The 15,786-nt window shown below is 49.4% G+C and overlaps 1 protein-coding gene across 5 annotated transcripts in view; it reads right to left on the bottom strand.

Annotated features, from left to right (window-relative positions):
• Window positions 1–15,518, bottom strand: part of ARHGAP22 (Rho GTPase activating protein 22) — a 159,083-nt gene extending 143,565 nt beyond the window's left edge. For all 5 annotated transcript variants that reach the window (XM_070433185.1, XM_070433187.1, XM_070433188.1 and 2 more), the window contains exon 1: window positions 15,221–15,518. In XM_070433185.1, the coding sequence (XP_070289286.1) occupies window positions 15,221–15,272 (52 nt within the window). In that variant the 5' untranslated portion in view covers window positions 15,273–15,518. The remainder of the gene's footprint in view (window positions 1–15,220) is intronic.
• Between the last annotated feature and the right edge of the window lie 268 nt (window positions 15,519–15,786).

The following is a 15,786-nucleotide window of genomic DNA, read 5'->3' as shown; positions in this document are numbered from 1 at the left end:
TTCAGAGGGAGCGAGTCCGCCCACCCCTGCAGACTCCATGGCTCCCCTTAGCTTCTACCTCCTGAGGAACTTCCACTTTCTTGATCTGTTTGCCGCAGTGTGGGCGGTGGTGTGGCACCACAGACAGAGTGGCTTTGGGATCAAAGTCTGGCAGCACCATGCACTGGCTGAAGTAGATCGCACAAGCCACGCCCTCTCTGAGTGCCTCAAACACCTCAGCTGCAAAATGCGGACAGCCAGAGCCACCTCCTAGGGCTGTGATGTAGATGAAATGAGATCGGGAAGGATAGCAGGTAGCATGCTTGGTAGGTATTAGACCCTCCACAACATGTAGGGATGTGGCTGCCTCTAGGACAGTTATCAAATAGATGAGCGGAGAAGCAGGGAAAGGGCCCGCCCCGCTCAGGAGCCTAGAATCTAGTGAGAGGTGGGCAGACCCATGAGACTGCGCATGCTCCCACTCACACAAGTGCACACTGTCCGCACTTTCCCAGGCAGATGATCACACTCAGGGTCAGGGGCCCATGCTCCCCATGAACTTGACTTCATCATGCACACATGAACACGTATGTGCATGCTTCCCCTCACGGGCATGTCGCAGAGCCACCGGGAAACGCTGTCTCCTGCTGTCCGTAGTGCTGCTCCTCTGTCACGGCTGCCGCCACCCAGGGGGAGCTGTGCGCCCTGCAGGTGCCTCCCGGCTGCTGGCGGTGCATCTGCCTGCCCTTTGGACGCTCAACCGTTATTCTCGGAATATCTCACTTGGTCAACAATAAGGTCCAGCCGACATGCCAGGCCCTTTTAAGAGCAAAAGCATCTGGTCCCAGGGTGGCTACTCACAAAATGTGGCCCCCAGGGGCCCCCAGCCTGTCCGCCCAGCCTGGCCACCTCTGGGGGCGGCGGGTCTTGTCTAGTCCCCCTCCTGCCTGGCCAGGGGCAGGGTAGGTGCCACCTCTGTGCTCCCCGCTGCCTCCAGCTGGCCGTCGGCACTGGCCAGGGCAGCGGGTCCCTGTGGCTGTGAGGGAAGGCTGTGCGGCACCAGTCTCCATTCCAGCTCTTTGTCCCAACTCTCCTTCTGGTTCTTCCAGAAAACACATCGTCATTGCAGGCACCTAACGACTCTCCGGACTCTCCGTTAGTAGTTAGCGATGCACTGGGGCCATGGCGCATCTGCAGCGGCGCCTTGGCCGGAGGGGGAGAGTGGCCGTGGAGAGAGGGAGCATTGCTTCTGCCCAAACACAAGAAAGCAGACTATGTGGCAGACGGCCCCCAAGCCCCTCGGGGTTGACGCAGAAATGGTCACAGTGAGAATATTTTGGGGGCACATCCCAAAAGAGGAACCTGGTGCAGAGGGCCACTGTGACTCATCTGCTCTCAGAGTTCTTAAGAGGAAGTCACATTGACCATAAAATATCACTTCCTGATGTGACTCTGGTTTGTGTTTTATTCTCCATGTGAAATAACAGTCCTTAATATTAGGGTAGGTGTGCGTATTTTTCAATTACATTTAAAAAATATATTTTTATTGATTTCAGAGAGGAAAAGAGATAGAAACATCGACGTGAGAGAGAAATCTCTATCAGTTGCCTCTGTACACTCCCCAACTGGGGAGAGAACCCGGAACCTGGGTATGTACCCTGATCAGGGGTCGAACCCACCACCTTCTGGTGCACAGAGGAAGTGCCAACCAACCGAGCCATGGGCCAGGGCCAGCTCCTCTCCTGGAATCAGCCTTCTCTGCAGTCACACTTGGTTTCCAGAGCCAGTTCGGCCAGTGATGAGGAGCTGGGCCCTGGGCAAATCGGTTATTTCTCCACACCTGTTTCCTCTCCTTTAAAATGGGGACACGGACACCATCTGGCAAGGGCTGGAGAGAGGATGTAGTGAGAGGACATGCGCCTCTGGGTAGACCCGGGAAACGCAGCCCTTACACACCCGGTTCCTGCAGTCCAGCCTCAGCCAGGGCCTGCCCCTCCAGCCAAGACGTTCCCTAGAACAGCTTTCATTTGTAGAAAATGGAGAAGAGGCCTGTAGACCTCCCTGGCAACTTTCAGAACTGCAATATATGACTGGGACCGGAAAGGCTGTGGCCTCGAGCCGTCTCATGGTGGGCCGCACGCTGAGCAGTGGATCAGGCAGAGGGGCTCTAACCATAACGGAGGCTCTGCTCCTAAGAGCAGTTGTCATTTCTCTGAAAATAATGCCGATTCTCTAGAGAACGACACCTAAGCCGGGTGGTGAGGAGGAGCAGCAGATGAAATGCCTACGCGCAGTGCATGGTGACAGCCTGTGACCCTCACGTTCCTCTGGTGTCTGGTGACGAGGGGCCTTTTAGGAAGAGGCCTCGGGGAGCCCTGGAGCCATGGGGAGCAGTTAGACTCGGGGGTTCACATCCTTTGTCACCTATACCGGCAGGAGAGCTTTGGCCCCTCCCTGAGCCTGAACCCCTCTCTCATATGAAAGGTGGGCTCCCAGGGCCTCCCTCCCGGGGCTGCGGGAAGTCAGACCGGCTAGTGGGCGCCTTTCCATGACTCATTCCTCAGCAGCAGGAGGGCAGGCCTGTGTTGTTATCAAACCACAAGCACTGAACACGCACTGTGAGCAGGGGATCCCGTGTACTATGTATAGTACCCACTTTAGCTCGAGTAACTGTTTGAAGCGACGGTGACCTCCATGTAGTGAAGGAACTGGGTGCAGCCTCACAGGCAACGCGGGGAGTAAGGATGGGGTGGGATTCAAACCAGGTCCGCCTGCTCCAGAGCTTACGTCCTAACAACGCAGGACACAGCCACCAGACTCTGCAGCGCGTGAGAGGGTTTCAAAGCCACGCACCTGCTGTTCCCAGCGTGCTCAAGGGATGGCCTCCCGAGCTGCTAACCACCGCCCTCCCCACCCCGTGCAGCACTGTCCTAACTCTCCCCCCTCCTGTGCAGCACTGTCCTAACTCTCCCCCCTCTACCATGCAGCACTGTCCTAATTCTCCCCCCACCCCCTCCTGTGCAGCACTGTCCTAACTCTCCCCCCTCCTGTGCAGCACTGTCCTAACTCTCCCCCCTCCTGTGCAGCACTGTCCTATCTCTCCCCCCCTCCTGTGCAGCACTGTCCTAACTCTCCCCCCTCCTGTGCAGCACTGTCCTAACTCTCCCCCCTCCTGTGCAGCACTGTCCTAACTCTCCCCCCCTCCTGTGCAGCACTGTCCTAACTCTCCCCCCCCCCTCCTGTGCAGCACTGTCCTAACTCTCCCCCGACCCCCTCCTGTGCAGCACTGTCCTAACTCTCCCCCACAGCTCTCAGGTGGTGATTCTAGCAGGAATCAGACCAGAGGTGCTCATGCCTCGACCCAGCGCTCACGCTCACGCTCACGCTCACACTCACACACCGACTTTGCTGGGCTTTCCTTCTGGCCTGCCAAACGAGGGGCCTCAAGGCTTCCGGAACATGGTCTCTGCTCCACACCCACCCACCCACATTCAGCCGCTGGGATCCTAGCAAAGGAGGGATTCCTATGTGCACAGCGTGTCACCTAGAATAGGATGTGCTTCCCACATGCTTAGCTCACCACCAGGAAACCCAGCCCTAAGAGAGACCTGGGTAAATGAGCCTTCAAGTCTTAGAAGCAGCCACGACCTTCCTACGACGGCCGGCAAACACCTCCCAAATGCTTCACCTCTCTGCATCCAAGAGAGACACATGGTCCATCCACCCTGGGGCAGCCCCACCATGGTGGTGGCAACATGGACAAAGCCTCCTCCCCGGCCAGCTAAGAGCAGGAGACTGCGGGAGCGTGGAGAGCGGGGCGCACAGGCACATCCGCAAGAGCAACTGTGCACCATTCTGAGCCGTCATGGAGGGTGGCGTGACATGCTGCGGAATTTCCACTCCCAAATCCCAGCTGGTTATGGCGGCCTTTATGGTCTGTCCTCCTCATGCCCCCTGTCCAGCCCAGGGCCCAGCATGGAGACTCCCGTGTCCTGAGTCCAGCCCAGGGCCCAGCCCAGGAGCCCAGCATGAATGGGTGTTGGCAAGAAACAAACTGGGTATGAACCCTGACACCCCAGTCTTGACCCCTCAGAGCTTCCTCAAGTCTAATGACCTCTATTCCTCAGTGAGTGAAGACTGGCGAGAAATAGATGAGCTTCTAAACTTCCCTTGTTCTCTCCCATGGAGTCAGAAAGTGTTTCCCACCAAGTATCAATACGTGACAATACGCATGGAGCACTGCCAACCAGGAAGCCTGCCTTAGCCTCAGTTTTCAGAGTTTTATTTGGGCTCAATTACATGAGCTTTATTGACTATCCACATGGCTGATCTCAGCCTCCAGGTTGACTAATGCCACGTGACCCAAAGCCCCCACCCTATAGCACATGGTTGGTCTTTCTGGGTTGGGAAGCCTATCCTAGCTAGGACTATTAGTTGGTATAGTCAGCCCTGCCCTAAATGAAGGCACTCCTATCAGATATGACAGAGATTACCTCCCAGAGTCCAAGGGCAAAGACCAGCCCTCCTTTTGAGCAAGGTTAAGTTCCCTACCACACACTCTTCAATCTTGGAATTCTTGGCCATTATTACCTCAAATATTTCTTCTCTCCTCATTCTTCTCTTTCTGGTATACTAACCATGTGTTTATTACACCTTCTGAAATTATCTCAGTTCTTGGATATTGTTCTGCTTTTTTGTTCTTTTTTCTCCTTGTATTTCAGATTGGAGTTTTCTGTTTGGAGTGACATATCTTCAGGTTTACTGATTCTTTCCTTAGCTGTGTCCAGACTGCTGATGAGCCCATTAGAGGCAGTCTTAATTTTTGTTGCAGTGTGTCTGATTTGTAACTTTTCCTTTTGATTTAGAGTTTCCATCTCCCTCCTTACGTTAGCTGTCTGTCCTTGCATGTTGTCTACTTTTTCTACTTGAGTCCTTAACATGCTGATCATAATTACTCTAAGTTCTCTATCTGACGACTCCCAAATCTGACATATCTGACTTTGGTTCTGATGCTTGGCTAGTGTGGGCTGGGGTTCACTGTTTCCCTTCCCCAGGCCAGTGGGGCTCTAATAACCCTGCAGGTTAGGCTGTGATTAACTAGTTTCCCCTGAGGTCAGGCCTTGTTAAGAACAGAGCCCTCTGACATTTCAAGATAATTTCCCCCGCCCGCTGGAAGCTCAGGGGATTTTTTACTGTGGGAACCTGGGTGGGGACAGCTCTCAGTGTGTCCACACTGCTCATCAGTTTCAGCTCAGACATTCTTCCTGGCACTGCTTCCCTGGGGGTTTCCACTTGGGAGTCTCTGCTCCAGTAAGTCGTGACTCACCTGTCCCTCTGATTTGGGGACAGTGGTTTGTCCTGGATCCTCCCCTCTCTTTCAGATCTTAGAAGGTTTGCTGATTTTTCAGTCTGTTCAGCTCATTACTTGCTGTTAGGAAAGAGAGGTGACTTCTATGCTCCTTATGTGCATTTTCTTGCTGTTTAGCATGCTTTGTAATTTTTGGGTGGAAGCCATACCTAGTGTACTGGATGAGAGAAACTAAGGTGAATAAGTCTTAGTTTGAGGATTTAAGCTTATCTGTCTGGGAGCTATTCTGTGTTTAATGTTTATTGTATCTGTAGGTGCCGGAGGCTTCCGTTCTCTCTAATATCCTCATTTTCCCCTCCTCTGTTGTCTTTGGGTTTTCCTGACAACCCCTTCCACAGAGCCATGCCCTGCATTAATTTCTGTTGTGACAGGGTGTTAAGGTGTGAGGGGGGTGCATTTTTATAGTCTCAGAATCAATGATCAGTGTTTCTGTGGCCTGCGTCCTCTCTGGTATGACCTTTGGAAGTATGACATGGCTTCTTTCTCTCCTACTGGAGGGTGCTGACTGCCTTCCACCAGGTGGCGAAGCCTCTGATAACTTGTTTTAGTTGCAGAGCAGGGCTTTGTTACTGAGAAAGCTCTGGTCTTATTTAAAACTGTTACTTTTCCCTTCTCCCTGCCCAAAACACATGGGGATTTTTCGTGATTCTTCATCCTGAGAATCTAGTGGAGTTCTTGGAGGCAAAACCCACAAAAGTGTAGGGCCTCCCTGATTGTGGCCCCAGGAGTTTCTCCCACTCAAGCTAATCCAGATGCAAATCAGCCTCCAGCAAGCAGCCATTGGATGTTCTTGCCAGTTCCCGGCTCCCACGGCTCCTGCACTGGGGAAGCTGGTCCTGGCTGTGATTTTCTGAGTTCCCCTGTCTCTAGATTTGAGGTGGTGGTTTACCCTGCACCTCAATTCTCTGATGGGTCTAAGAAAAGTCACTGATTTTAACTTTGCTTAGCTTTTTCTTTGTAAGGACAGAAATGAAGATTTCTAAGCTTTTTATATGTTAAAGTTGGAACCAGGAGCCGGGGGCTTTAAATTTTATAACTTTTGTGTAATGACTATTCTTTATTAAACAACTTCTACTGCCCCTCTACCCTCCCTACCCCTGGAAGATCCTGATTTAATCCCCAGAGGCCCACAGTCCACATGGAACTTCAGAGAACAGCTTTCTGCAGATGCCTTGTTAGATGAACGTGAATGCCAGTTTTGTTACCAGCTGCACCACAGGGCCTGGAGCAGTACCTGGCACAACAAGTGTGTGCTAAGTGACCAAATAAATGTTCAACCCTCCATTAGGGACCCACTGAATCAACTTCCCAGACCTTTAGTGACCCCAGCTAGCTCTCATCTCTACGATAGTCCACCTTCCTCTGGGACCCTCAGTTGGCAGGTCTTGGGTTTGCATTCCCTGGACACTGGAGAAGACTGGGTGCCTGGCTCCAAGGAGAGGGTCCCTGTGTCCCTCCACAGAAGTTCCACCAGAAACAAACCCATCACTCCCAAAGGAAAAGGTTCACAGCCAGAGATTAGCAGTAGGATCCTTGGTTTGTCCGAGAGGGAATTTCTATTCACTCGTGAATTACCTGTGCCCTTCCTTGAATTCTGCTTTCTATCAGAGGTTCAATCCCTTGTTACAGTCTTGTGAGGAACCCATCACTATCTTCTTTCATAGTGAGGAACCCAGTGGAGAGATGCTACCACGTGAATAAGACCAGGAGGTAAGTAAGTGGTGGAACTAAGATCTCCACCGATCAGCTACTCCATCCAGAGCCATTCTGCTGGAATCTCCCTCACATCTTCCACTGGCTTCCCATAACCAAAACCAGAGAATAAGCACCTGAGGTGGCTTCATAAAGCATCTTGGCCAGGCTGAGAACACATCCTTTTAGGATGTGCCACAGGGAGATTCTGGGGCGATTTGGGAGATGGAAGGGGAGCAGCAGCCATTCTGCAGCACACACATTGTTGCTGATCAGCTGATTCACCTCAGTGGTGTGAGGCAGCAGCTGGGCCTGCCGTTGACCTAACATCCCATGGAGTCTCCTTCAGCTTCTCTGACACCTGGGCCCGGTATGGTTGCTTAGCTCTGTGATGAAGTGCCTGGTTTCGGCAAGACTGCCCTGTACCACCCAAACCAAACATCCTGCTGCTACCCGACCGGAAACCCCAGGCATCCTCAATGCCTCTCCTGTCCAGCACTGCAAGCACTGTCCATCCTTTCTTCCTAATATCTCTCAAGCCTGCTGTCCCTCTATATTCTCATTGACTCAGGTCTGCAGGAAGGCCATTTGACCCCCAGTAGTCTTTTCTCCATGCTGTTCGTTCATTCATTTATTCATTCACTCACTCAACAAGACGCTGTGAAAACAGCTCTTACATTAACCTTTGCCCTTACCCTCTAAGTGGTGTTTGAATAGTGACCAAAGGAGTAGTGGAAATAAAGCATGTAGGATAGAGTCTGCATCTTAATAGGAGAGGGGAGATAGATAATAAGTGAAATAAATAAGTAGTAAGCAGGACTTCTAGGTATGTATGAGTGATGAGGTCAGCAAGTCATCTTCCCCAAATGCAACTATAAATCTAGACAAAATTGACAAAAACAACCATTTTCATTCTCTGGAATTGACCAAAGGCATGCAAGTCTCAAAAGCACGTATACTTGAAAAACTGCTGTACCTTAGGTAAGAAGAGTGGGAGTCTGGTGTTCTTGCCTAGGGTATCTCACTCCCCCAGCTCAGTCATCACAGAGGTTCGGTCAGGGTGGGGTACATCAACTTTGCTCACAAAGTTAAAAGTGGCTCATTCAAGTTTGAGTGTTGAGAGATGCCCTTACCAAGAGGCATTGTCAATGGAATAGACAATCTTGGCAGTAGGTAAATGGGGAGAATCAATGCTCTGTCTGAGGTTGTAGTCATTTTGGGGCACACATGTTTTGACTTAGGCTACATGCATGTCCAGTGGAGACCAGAGAAGGTCACTGTACCTCACACCTCTGCCAGCCCTAAGATTGTGGCCATGTACAAAGGTGATATGAAGAGCCCAGAAGAAAATAAGAGCCATGGAAAACCTGAAATAGCCTAAACTTTGACAGCATTTCCCTACTCCAAACATGATCTATTGGTCGAGAATGGAAGATTTACTGGCTCAAGATTTGAAAACAACATTGGTCCAGTCATTGGCTGATCAGTGAATTGCACAGAAACCCCTAGGAAGTCAAGCTTAAAAATAAAAGGAAGAATGAAAAAAAAATATAAGCAGTAATATTAGTGACTGCATACCACAGGGGTGACAGATTTATCCTAAGCAAATTACCAAATAAACAATTTAACAACAACATTACAGTACTTAGTGGGTAAATAAGAATCCAGAATTCCTATATTATTTTAAATGTCCAGTTTTTACCAAAAAAGTAATAACATATATAAAGTAATAGGTAAAGGTGACCTATACTCAGAAAAAAAGTCAATAGAAATTCTCTGAGTATTCTCAGATTTTTTATTTAGCAGACTAATACTAAAAAATCAACAACGACTATGTAAATGTGTTTAAATAACTAAAGGAAAAAAATTTAAAGAATTTAAATGATGCATGACAATAATGAATCAACAAATAGAAAATCTCAATGAGATATAAAATATGTTTAAAAATGGAAATTATTGAATTTAAAGTTCAATAACTGAAATGAAAAATTTACAACAGGGGCTCGATGGGAGATTTGATATGGCAGAAGAAAGAATAAGTGAATTTGAAATGAGAGCTATAGAAATGATCCAATCTGAAGAATCTAGAGAAGTTCAGAACAAAACAATTGAAGAAAAAAGGACAGCCTCTGAGAGACCTGTAAAGCAACATTAAGCATGCTGATATGCATGTATTACAAGTCCTATAAGGAGACAAAAGAGAAAAAGGGACAGGAAAATTACTTGAAAAATTAGTGGCTGAAAAGTGCCCAAATTTAATGAAAAAATATTATTTTCCACATATAGCAAGCTCAAAAAAAATCCCAAGAGGATAAATAAAAAGAAATCTATAGTTCAACACATTAGAGTAAAACTATTAAAAAGAAAGAGCAAGTCTTGAAAGCAACAAGAGAAAAAGGACTCATCACATAGAGGAGACCATCAATATTAACAGCTGACTTATCTGAAACAACGGAGGCTAAAGTGGAAGGACATATTTAAAGGGTAAAAACAACAACAACACTGTTACCCAAGAATTCTCTATCCATATAGCTATCCTTCAAAAATAAAGACGAAATAAAGACATTTCCAGATAAAGGAAGATGGAGAGAATGCCCTGCTGGCAGATCTGCCCCATAAGAAACACTACAGGAAGTTCTCCAGGGTAAAAGGAAATGGAGCCCGGCAGTAAGAAATGAAGTCCACAGGGAGAAAGGCAGCACCAGGAAATGATAAATGTGTGGTTATTTATCTGTAAATAAGTCATGCATCACTTGGTTATGGGATACAGTCTGAGAAAAGTGTCCTTACGCTATTTTGTCATTGTGCAAACATCCTAATGTGCACTCACACAAACCTAGCTGGTCCAGCCTATTGCACACCTGTGCTCTATGGCATAGCCTACTGTTTCTAGACTGCAAACCTGTGCTGCATGTTACTGTAACACAATGGTAATTTCTTATGTATCTAGACATAGGAAAGGTACTGTAAAAATATAGTACACAAGATTTAAAAAAGGTATACCTGTGGTAGGACACTTATCATGAGTGGGCTTACAGGGCTAGAAAGTCCTGTGAGTCACGTAGTGAGCAGTGAGTGAATGTGGAGGCCTGGGACATTACTATACACTCCCGCAGACGTTATGAACACTGCACGCCAGTACCATCCCAACCATGTAAGTAATGCAGTGCAATATGATGTTATGATGGCTATGGTGTCACTAGGTGATAGTTTTCCACCTTATTAAAATCTTATGTGACCACTGTCGTATAAGTCAATTATTATAACAGTAGTTTTGTAGTTTATAATGTATGGATGTGATATATATATATGACAGTAATAACACAAAGGAGGAGGAAGGAAATAAAACTACCTTGGGGCAAAGTTTCTATTTTTACTGGAATGAAGTATTCATCTGAAATAGATTAAGATAAAAATGCATATTGTAATCCCTAGAGCAGGGGTGGGGAATGTCCAGCCGAAGAGCCATTGAAGGCCTGGGAAATCATTTGGTCTGACCCTGCCAAGGCATTAGGGGTGAGTTAATTAAATGTGTGACCAAATATAGCTGGCTAATTTTTAACTTGATAATTTTGTATGGTCCACAAATGATGTTATAAATATCCAAATGGCCTTTGGCAGAGAGAGGTTCCCCACCCCTGCTCTAGAGGAAACACTAATTAAATAACAAAAATAGAGTAAAAAAAATCAGTGAAAATTAAATGGTATACTGGAAAGTAATACAAAGAAGATAGTAAAGAAGGAACAGAGAAGCAAAAATAAAAGTGACATATAGAAAACAAATTACAAAATGGTAAAGTTAAATTCATATCAATAATCATAGTAAATGTGGATGGTCTAAATACTCTAATCAAAAGGCAAAAATTATCTTCATGAAATAGCATGATTCAATTATTGCTGTCTAAGAGACTGTAGATTCACTGACACAAAACCATTGAAAGGAAAAGGATGAAAAAAGATATGTCATGTAACATTAACTGTAAGACATCTGTAACTATCTATACTAATAAAAGGGTAATACGCTAATTAGACCAGACATCTTCCAGATGTCCTTCCAGTCAAAGCCACGGTGGCAGGGGCCGAGGCAGAGGCAGTTAGGGGCAATCAGGCCAGCAGGGGAGGGCAGTTAGGGGTGATCAGGCCGGCAGGCAGAGGTGGTAAGGGGTGTCAGGCAGGCAGGCAGGCGAGCGGTTAGGAGCCAGCGGTCCCGGATTGCGAGAGGGATGTCTGACTGCTGGTTATCCCCCCAGGGGTCCTGGATTGGAGAGGGTGCAGGCTGGGCTGAGGATGCCCCCCTCCCATGCATGAATTTTGTGCACCGTGCCTCTAGTGTAAATATAAAATAAAATAGACATTAGGAAAAGAAACAAAGAGAATTATTTCACAATGGAAAAAGGGTGAATACATCAGGAAACTTATAATAATTATAAATATATACAGACTTTACAAGACAGCTTCAAAATACATGAAGAGTTGGAGATTCCAATATTCTAATCTCAATAATTGATAGAGCAGCTAAGGAGAATATCAGCAATGATATAGAAGGCTTGGATAAGAGTATTGACCAATTCTACCTAATTGATATGTATAGGACACTCCTCACCATGACTGTAGAGTATACATTATTTTCATGTACACGTGGGCCATTCTTCAGGATAGACCATATGCTGGACCATACAACCATAAATCCACTGGTAAGTGGATAAACAAAATGCACATCCATACGACAGAGTCTTATTCAGCTAAAATGGAACAGACTGCTGACACAAACGAGAACATGAATGAACCTCAGAAACCAAGTGAAGGGAGCCTGATGCAAAAGACTTCCTAGCAGATGATTTCACTTACACACAGTGTCCAGAAAAAGCAAGTTTACAGATGCACAGGGAAAACAGGGGCTCTCCTTGGGCTAGACGTGGGAGTGCGAAGTAACCGCAATGAGCACAAAGGAACTCTCCTGGGCGATGTAAGTGTCCCAGAACTGGATTATGGTGATAGTTGTATGATTCTATGAATTTATTAAAAATCACTGAATTATACACTCAGTGGGGTGAATTCTGAGTAAAGCTAATGAAATACCTAACTACATGAGATAATAAAGATTACTATGAAGAAAAGTAAGACAGTAAAAAAAACTAGTGCAGTCATTAGTGTGGCTTGCCAAATACTTTCAATCCTCTCCTTCTAGGCACGCAGTAGGGCTGTACTTTCTGAACTCCTGGTGTGTAGTTGGGGCAATGAGTTGTGATTGGAGTATGACTTACAGACAAGGATTTCATTGCCAACGTGAGAGCCTTCTAGAGTTCAATCTCTCCCTTTGCCATCTGGCCTGGCTACCAGCTCTGCCTGAGATAATGGCTGTGCCTTCAGCCTGGGTCTTTGAGATGCTGGTGGGCAGGTTACCTGTGCCCCAGTTACAATGTGAGACAGACAGGCAGTTAGTGAAAGCCTCAAAGAAGGTGGCATTTGAGTAAAAGTCTGAAGGAGGAGTGTTTGTGAGCCACGTGATCTCTGGGGGAAGGTGCGCTGGAGAGAGGGCAGAGCACACGGCAGACCTGGCACACCTGAGGAATACCGAGGCGGCACTGCTGGTGCTGAGCCAGTGGGGGTGTACACGGAGAGGATGTGACGGGTGATGGTGGGCTGGATGGATGGGAGTCCACGGGGATGTGTTGTGCTAGTGACAGGTCTAATCAGGTTTAGGCTTTAAGAGCTTGCTCCAGCTGCAGTACTGAGAAGACATGAAGGGAAAGGGTAGGATCAGCAAGACCAATGAAGAGGTGAGCGCTGACTTCATACCCTGCTGCCAGTCATTCTTCTACAAGCAATCCGGACCTCAGCAGTCCTATGCCTACTACTTCCAATAGCTCCCATTGCTCGCGAGAAAGCCCAAGTTTCACAACTCGACACTTCCCTACCTTTCCACTCATCAACTACCTCACCCCTTTCTACCCTTCAGTCCCCTCCCTCCCAGGCTTCCATCTCCTAGGACATACTCTTGCCTCCCTACCTGGAAAGGCCATGTGAACAAAGCCACTGAGTCGAGAAGGCATGAGGGAGGGGTGTGATGGAGGAGGATACCCTTTGCAAGGTGCCCGTTGGTGCTGAAGGTCGGCTTGTGGGTCAGGAAGTTGGGGACCTGTAGGAATAGCTGGGTTCAGAGCTGCTTTCTTCATTTTGGACACTCTGGCCGGTGTGGGCAGAGGCCACCATCTTTCTTGCCACTGTGGCTCAGGCATGCAGTGGCCGCTCATGGTGGGGAGTACCCAGGGGGGTCAGCTACAGGAGAAGCCCCGTCCTTAGGAGAGGCCGGCCGGTCGTGAGCAGAGGTCTGGGAGGCTGCTGAGCAAAGTGGGTGCAGCTGGCCGGAACAGACAGGGGTGTCACAGGAAAATTCTAACATGCTAGAGCCACAGGTGCCCATGGCGGGGTGCAAGCCTCAGCACAGGCCCCCGAAGGAGACCCAGACCTGGCTGGCCTCTGGCTTCCTGCTGCAGGTGGCTCCTGGTTCGACTGCACTGTGGGCGAAGTAAAGTGAAGTATGGCAGCACAGTTGAACCCCAAAGAGCCTTCTGTTTACCCAAACTCCATGAACATCTCAGTTAAAAACAAGCTCAGGTTCCTCAACAGTCTCCTCCAGAATCTATGGAGAGGGAAAAGAAAGGAGGGGGAGGGAGGGTGGAGGGAGGGAGAGAGACAGAGAGACCGAGACAGACAGAAGGAGAGGAAGGGAGAGGGAGGGAGAGGGAGGGAGAAGAGACAGAAGGGCTGACCCAGACCAAGGATGGGTGGGAAGCCACTTCCCCATGCTGACTGACCCCTTTTCTTCCCAGTGGCGTTTCAGGGCCTTTTTGACAAAGCTGCCCGCTGTGTGCGATGCATGTCACCATGTGGACGACCCCTAAAGCTATTACTCTAAGTCAAGGAAGCAGTAAAGAGAGGACTCATGTCGCATGAGGCTGTTCACGTGAACTACGCAGCACAGGTAAGTCCGCAGAGAGAGAGACCCGCAGGGGCCACGGCGGAGCGAGGGGAGGGGGTTCTTTGGGTGATGAAACATCTGGAGCTGGAGAGAGGTGGCGGGCCACAGACACTGTGCATGTAATTACATGGAATTAACGGGTCACTTAAAAATGGTTAATTTTATGTGAATTTCACTGTAATAAGTTACTCCAAGTAAATGCTTAAGAAGTCAGGTATGCGTGCGATATCTCATTTGTCTTTCTCAAATGATTCGCATCTGCACCCTGAAGCCAGGAGGCATGAAAACCTGGTGGCTGGAACCTTCCACCAGAGCAAGTGAGTTTTCCCTTCAAACCTGGTGATGCTAGAACGTGGAGATTTTACAGACCCACACGCATTAGGACCGAAGAGTTCAAGGCCAGACTCAGCTGCTCCCACCTATTGCAGAAGGGAAGTCCAGAGCCGTCAAACACCCTGCAGTGCCCACCCACACGCCCGCAGAGGCGCCCAGCCCAGCGTGGGCCCAGCACCCGGCTTGCAAACACAGAGCCTGACTCCTCGCCCTGCAAACACCGTGCAGGCCCCCAAAGGCTGCGCAGGCTGGGCCGCCCTGGGCTCGCGCCCGTGCTTCCTGGCCCGCTGAGCGGTAGGCTCCCCTGGAATTGAGGAATATGCTGATGCCTGGGACCCACCCTCAATCAATGCGACAGTGTCCAGAATTTGAAACGCCTGGCATTTTACAAAGCTCCTTCCTGGCTCTAAAGCACAGCCGGGTTCAGGGCCACTGCCTTCCCTTTCCCCGCCGTGTCTAGGATTTCAATCATCACCTGAAGGGGCCAGAACCCGAAGCATCGCTGCACAGCCACCTGGCCAATGCCGTGTGGCCCAGCAGCACCTGTGTGATTCCCAGCTGGCACCCCCACCAGAGGGCGTCCCACTTTTAAGTCCCCCCCCCCCCCACCCCCCGCGCATTATGCTGGATGGACTCGCACCTCGGTCTGCACGGTCTGCACGTCCTCAGAGCCCAGGATCTGCCAGCCCTGGCCACACCGCAGGCGCTGCTGTCCAGGCAGACCTGGAACTGTTCCCCAGTTCGGGGTGCACACTGCACCCGGGCCAGTCCCGGGGGCCCTGGCTGCTCCCAGCCCGCCAGCTGAGAGGGCCCCTCCCAAGAGCAAAGGTAATCCTCCTCCACACAGAATGAAATGGAATTCTTACCAAAATATCTGGCCGCAAATGTTCTTCTTTTGCTGGAGGCCGTGGGCAGCATGGTGAGGGTGGAGCTGCAGTCTACGCACAGGGTCCTGGGGCATCGCTTTTAGGGAGAAGCAGCCACATCCTCAAGCAGACAGGCAACTGCATTAGGCAGTGCAGGAGGCAGCATCTCCAGGAAGCAGCTTAGAATGCCCGCCTCGGCACTTCCTTGGATTTCAAACTAGAGGCCTCGCTGTGAGGAATCGGTCCCCTAAGTGCAAGTGTCCCCAGGGATCGGGGAGGGCTTTGGGCAAGTCACGGGGCCTCCAGTATCAGTTCCTCAAAGGGTGAATGAGAACAGCGATGACAAGGACCCTAGGACGAGTGGGGATGGAGCTGGTAAAGGGCAACGCCTTCCTCTCGGGTCAGACACGTGACCTTCGCCACCTGCTGACCTGGACTGGGAAGGAGCTGTGCTTTTCTGTGCTGGAAACCGGGCACAGACCGCGATCTCCAACCTGCTTCCCGGCCTCCAGAGCCACCCCGACGGCTGCTGCGGGCGCAGTCCTTTCGGTGGGCACGGGGCCCAG

This window comes from Myotis yumanensis, unplaced genomic scaffold (assembly GCF_028538775.1).
Source record: "Myotis yumanensis isolate MYYU_CA2020_CCGP unplaced genomic scaffold, mMyoYum1.0.hap1 SCAF_13, whole genome shotgun sequence".
Taxonomy (NCBI): domain Eukaryota; kingdom Metazoa; phylum Chordata; class Mammalia; order Chiroptera; family Vespertilionidae; genus Myotis; species Myotis yumanensis.
This window is presented reverse-complemented; position numbering and strand designations above follow the sequence as displayed.